The sequence below is a fragment of the Durio zibethinus genome, chromosome 14 (genome assembly GCF_047325235.1).
Source record: "Durio zibethinus cultivar Kanyao isolate XHJ-2024 chromosome 14, ASM4732523v1, whole genome shotgun sequence".
Lineage (NCBI taxonomy): Eukaryota > Viridiplantae > Streptophyta > Magnoliopsida > Malvales > Malvaceae > Durio > Durio zibethinus.
This window is the reverse complement of record NC_143175.1, coordinates 17,053,457-17,059,469: the sequence shown is the minus strand read 5'-3', so window position 1 is coordinate 17,059,469 and position 6,013 is coordinate 17,053,457. Positions and strand designations below refer to the sequence as shown.

The following is a 6,013-nucleotide window of genomic DNA, read 5'->3' as shown; positions in this document are numbered from 1 at the left end:
ATTTTGCACTAATCATGGGATTCTTTAGAATTTACAAGAATCACTTTTTCATTCCATTTTAGCTTTGGCCAAATATCATTTGGATCCTATGGGCTTTTTAGTTCATGTTGGGCTAGACATTATTACCACCTTTGTATGGATCATTCATCTTTGCATGCATGACCTCATCTTGTTAACTTTGCATAGTTGGTATGGATTTTAGGATTTTCTTTCAAAGTAATTAATTTATTCATGCAAACCTAAAAATCACCCATTTACATCATTATTGAGAAAATTCATGAAAATTTTCAAAATTTTAACTCTCAAATGATATGTAAATAGCTATGAATTATAAGGTTATCATCCAATAAACTAATGCTTATAAAGAAAAAAATGATTAAAATAATATTTACTTTAAAAAATAATAAAAGTTTATTTTTTAAAAATAAATAATCACTCTTATTATATTGCCAATATAAAAAATTATTTAAAAACCTTAAAATCTTGAAGGCATAACACTACATAATTTATGGACTCATCACTGGAAGTTTGAAGATTAACAAATCTATACAAACTACAACACCATCTAATGAAAAAAAATTTGAAATAAAAAATTATTTTAAAGAAAAGTACAAAACTCAAAATCCATAATAAGTTATAAAAAAACTATTAAGCACTTATATAAGTTGAACCCTCATTAAAACAATCATAACTTACGAACAAAAAATAACATATTGTGAAATATTTATACCTTCATCAAACATCCTTTTTATGATGGGTTTTGCAATAAAATGAATCATATCATTCATAACAATTATTCGATAATCATTTTTTTTTAAATAGAAGAAATGTTGATATAATATAAACCCCCTTCCTATTCTTATTCTTTAATTGATATACATTATGAATTTAAAATCTCTACACAAGTGCAAAAATGATAAAAAAATAAATCAAAGCAATGAAAATAAAAACAAAAGTAAATTTGTTTACGTACCTTAATATCAACGACCATCATTTTTGTGCTAACACATTATTTATTTCTATAATTATAAACATCTTACTATCAACAAACATATTTCAATTAGCTAAAAGACAAACTTGAAATGAAGAAATCATGATTATGACAAAAAAAAAAAAAGCAAACACTAAAAGATTACACTAATTAGCAAAAAAAAAATACTTGAAATACTAAATAAAAATTATAGATCGTGATTAAAATATAAAAAATAAAAAATATAAACACAATAAAAAAACAAACCACATGATTGGAAAAAATGGAATACACATATGAAATACATTTATATAACCCTCTTATCCCTAAAAAAGAAGATCGAAAACCATAAGTTATTAGAATATTAAAACCCCTCTCATCCCTAAAAAAGAACATGGAAAACCATAAGTCATAGGAAAATTTAAAGTAGAAAATATAAATGTTAGAAAACCAAAGGTTTCAATAAATTTTAATAAATAATAATTTTAAAGAATACAAATAGAAGAAAACCAAAAGTTAAGAATTCATATAATGTTAGCCAACTAAAGCTCTATTATGTTTATATAATAAAATTAGAAAGTATAAATTTAGAATTTGTGTAAAACACTTTGCATTTATTACATATAACCCTTTCATCCCTAAAAAGAGAATAATAAACCACAAGTCATACAAAATTAAAAGTCAAAAACATAAATATTAGAAAACCAAAGTTTTTAATAAATTTTAACAAATAATGGTTTTAAAGAATATGAATAGAAGAAAATCAAAAGTCAAGAATTCATATAATATTAGACAACCAATATATTATGTTTATGTAATAAAATTAAAAATATATAAGTTTAGAAATTGTGCAAAACCTTTTGCATTTATTACAAAATATTTGAGTTTTATATATTTATATGGTATGATTATCCTTTCTGGTCTCTTAAAATTACAAAGTGAATGTGATTTTTGTTATTTATAATTTCAATAAATATGTGCTTTTAAAATAAAAACTTAATGGATGTTGAAACTTTATTTTTAAAATTTAAGAATTTTAACAAAAATCATATTTTTTAAATAAAAAAGTAGTAAATGTTGAAATTATATTTTTGAAATTCTAAAATTTTAATAAAAATCATCATTTAAGCTAAAAAACAAAGTGGATGTTAAAACTATATTTTTGAAATTTTAACAAATATCTCATTTTTAAGATAAAAATGTAATAGATGTTAAAATTTTATTTTTGAAATTATTAAATTTTAACAAAGATCACATTTTTAAAATAAAAAACATAATGGATGTTGAAATTTTATTTTCAAAATTTTGAAATTTTAACAAAAATTGTGTTTTTCGCATAAAAAAACATAATCCTTGTTGCTAATTTAACAACATTAAAAATAAAACATGTTATTCATGTGTTTTTCATATCTTTATTGAAAACATAAAAAATATTTTTTAAAGTTTTTTAATTTTAATGAAATCAATGTATTGTTTACGTGTAATATGTTATGAATGTCACGTATTATTTATTTGTTATCAAGAATAATATAATAAAAAATTTTATTAGATAATTTTACATTCCTCTAAATTTACAAAAATCTTTTTTTTAAGTCAATAAAATTAAAAATTACACGTTTCATTTCAATATCGCTTTTTTTTCAAAAATTTCTTTTTTTTTTTTTTACGAAATAAAAAAAAATCTAAAAACAAACTCCTCAAAAAAATCTTTCTCGTTGGCATGATTAAACCCACAAGAGAAAATGTGATATATATATATATATATATATATATATATATATGTAATAGCTTTTTCTTTTCTTTCACTTTAGACCATAAAGCCTGGCTTGGGTGGAAAGATTGACCCTTCACCCTACCCCTTTTCTGTTTTCATCATTTCATTCCACAGGAATCCGAACAACCCTAGGGTTTTTTTTTTTTCTTTTTTCTCAAGGAATAAATTTTTTCATCATTATCATCATCAAATTTACATTCATGCACCATCAGACCATTTTTTACATCCATGAAAGTTTACAACATTTATATAGTATTATTCCTTTAATTTTCTGAAAAGAACCTTTTAAGTTTCAATCTATCCGGAAGATTTAATTTCATATATGAATCTCGTACATCAGGACTTGATTTTTGCAAACCAATTTGCTGGTTGAGGGGCTTGGGCAGGCCACTAGCTTGGTTCACGGGTTACATAGCACAATTTACAAGGAAACACCATTGTAAGTGAGGGAAATTTTGGACGGATTGAGTTATGAAATTAAGAAGCTTTGAGAAATCAGCAATTTCAATCTATGAAATTAATAAATATTTGGAACTTGGGAATTGCATTGAGAAATCAAAACGATAAAGGTTTTTTTTTTTTTTCATTTTAAATGCTAACAAAAATTAAAGTCATTTACTGCATTAATTTATCTGTGTATAAAATTTACATGTATCTCATTATTTAAAGAGTTGAATTGAAATTTTTTGAAGAAAAAATTACAAGTGCCTTGGGTCATCAACAAAAATTAATTATAATTAATGTTTAATAAGACCTCACTATAACTCAAATGACATGCATTGGAAAGACATTTGAAAATTATAATTTTAAAAGTATTTAAACACGTAATAATTTCTTTAAATGAATTAAATAAACAAAAATTAATGGTTAAATAATTATTAAGAATTAAAAAAAAAAACCATTGTCAGATTGTCCACTCTACTGATTTTTGCTTAAATTATGATTTTGATGCTACAGTTAAAATGTAAAATAAAAGAAATAGGAAATAAATTGAATTTTTTTGGTTGAAAAAAGAATATTCTTGATGACAGGGAAAGAATTTGACAGACTTGATTTAATTACCTTACGGTCAGAATTGCTCGGAAAAATGTGCTGCTGCAAGTCAAAAGGCATCATAAAACTGTAAAGAGAAAAAACTCCAAATTTATTCATACTACAACTTTGTTCAAGGAAAGAAAGAAAATTAATAACATGAACAAGATCTTCCAACAAATAAACCAATCCCCCTACCAAAACAAAGAAAACTAATATTTCAAAACTAAACAAAGAGAAAGAAGAATATGATTAGTGAGCCATGGCGACTGGAGGGCTGTAGCTAAGGCTTCTCTGGTTAGGCATGGCAAGCATAGCAGTATGATCCAAGAAATCCTTGAGTGCAACAACTGATTGCAAAATTGTTCTTAGATCATCAGCACAAGAAAATCCCATGGTTCCTACACCTCTCACCGCATAAACATAGAAAGTAATGCACCCTTTTCTGAACTTGAACCTAGCCATTTCACACCCTGTTAACCCTCTTATCAGCTTCTTGTTCACTTCCCCAAGAGGAATCTCTGGTGGCCAAATCCTATCCACTGCCAACTTCATGGTTTCTGATTCGAAAACAAATAAAATAACTTTTGATTTCTTTGTGCCAACACCCAGAGTCAGTGTATGCCAAGCATGGTGAGCTAAGATTGTGAAATTTGTAGGCAAAAAAGCTGTGGTTGAAGGGAAAGGGAGCTTGTTGGTATTGGATTTGTTTAACAATGGTGGGAAATCAAGCAGTTTCAGCAGCTCCAGAGGCCTTGCTTTCCTGATTGTGAATGATTTTACAATGAACTGTCCACCAAATCTCAGACCCTTTACTTCAGAGCTTGGCTTGAAGGAAAAATCTGTTGCAGCTGATTTAGTTGTCTGATCATTGGGGTGTTGATGTTTTTGCTTCTTCTTCTTCTTCTTCCTTTCCTTCTCTTCCATTTGTTTTGTATAAATATTTTTTGGAGGAGGAAATATTTTGTTTTGAGCGTGATAACAAAACCAATCTAAAGCTTTTGGTGGTGTGAAATTGTTTGTTGGATTCTTTGTCACTAGCCTTTTCCTTTTTTGTATAGGAGATATGGAGTCAAAAAGAGGGCCTTGCCTGAGCCTACACAACTTTGCATAAATTTGATAATTTTTTTAAAAAAATTTTATATGTTATCATTTTCAATGTTTGTTATGTATGGCATAATTTAATTAGCATTTTAATTTTGTTTCGTCATTTTATAGTCTGTTAATTTATGTCAATCTATTATTTAAAGTGGGTTTTTGAGATGGAGTATGCTGGAGTTATTGAGTACCCCCATATTTTTGATCTACTAACTCATGATGCTGCCACTTCTTTTCTTCAACTTTCCATGTAGGAGCACCTTTATTAATGATGCCCTTGATATAAATGATATTCTTTGCATAGTTATGACATACAATCGATTCTTCACTTTGATATCTATGATTATATATCAATGGTAGTAAGCCTACATATATCATTATATCATGGGATGTCAGTATTGAATTTCATCAGCTGCATTTTAATTTTATTGTATTTTACTATTATATTTTCAATTTTGTTGATTTTTTAACAAAAATAATGAAATTAACATAAATGATCAATTATTTTAATTTTGTTATTTAAAAAAAAAATAAAAATATAGAGGCAAAGCTCAATGAAATTAAAGTACAATAAAAAATTCAATACTGACAAATGTGATTTTAATACCAATAAATTATTTGAACTAAGTTTAAATAATTGATTAAGAAATACGATTTATATAAAATCATCTCAATTCCGAGTCATATAGAAGACATTTCTTTTACACCGAAACAAAATATTTCTATGTAAGTGAACTTTTTATTTTCTTGACTTAATAACAGAGTGAAGGTGTATATATATTAGTAGTTGAGCCACACTTTTATAATTTCCAGTAACTTAAAAATGACAATTTGATTTAAATTTAAGCATCATGCTGTTTATCAACCAAGAGACAAAGAAATTGTTGTTAATTACCAATTAAGATAATTTTATTTTATGAGTTTGAGAAACATAACATGTTGCCTCTTGAATATAGGCCTATCACTGAAATAATTAAACCGATAATATTTTTTGTAAGCTCACCAAATGAGGATTTGGATCACATTAAGATGATTGATTTAATTAGTGAAATTTGAGATGTAACTCAGTTAATTTATGCAATTATTTTTAAAATGTATTTTTTAACAAAATTTAAATTTAAATTTAAATATTTAAATTT

The 6,013-nt window shown here is 25.6% G+C and overlaps 1 protein-coding gene across 1 annotated transcript; it reads right to left on the bottom strand.

The window, feature by feature from the left end:
* Positions 1–3,861: 3,861 nt before the first annotated feature.
* LOC111295355 (uncharacterized) lies at positions 3,862–4,803 on the bottom strand. The gene has a single exon (XM_022888811.2). It carries the CDS (start codon positions 4,701–4,703, stop codon positions 4,029–4,031), a length of 675 nt encoding a protein of 224 aa, XP_022744546.1. The 5' UTR covers positions 4,704–4,803; the 3' UTR covers positions 3,862–4,028.
* Positions 4,804–6,013: the final 1,210 nt, after the last annotated feature.

Bases quoted from the DNA above. Each gene is read 5' to 3' on its own strand.
- LOC111295355 (XM_022888811.2), bottom strand. From the start codon at position 4,703: ATGGAAGAGAAGGAAAGGAAGAAGAAGAAGAAGAAGCAAAAACATCAA.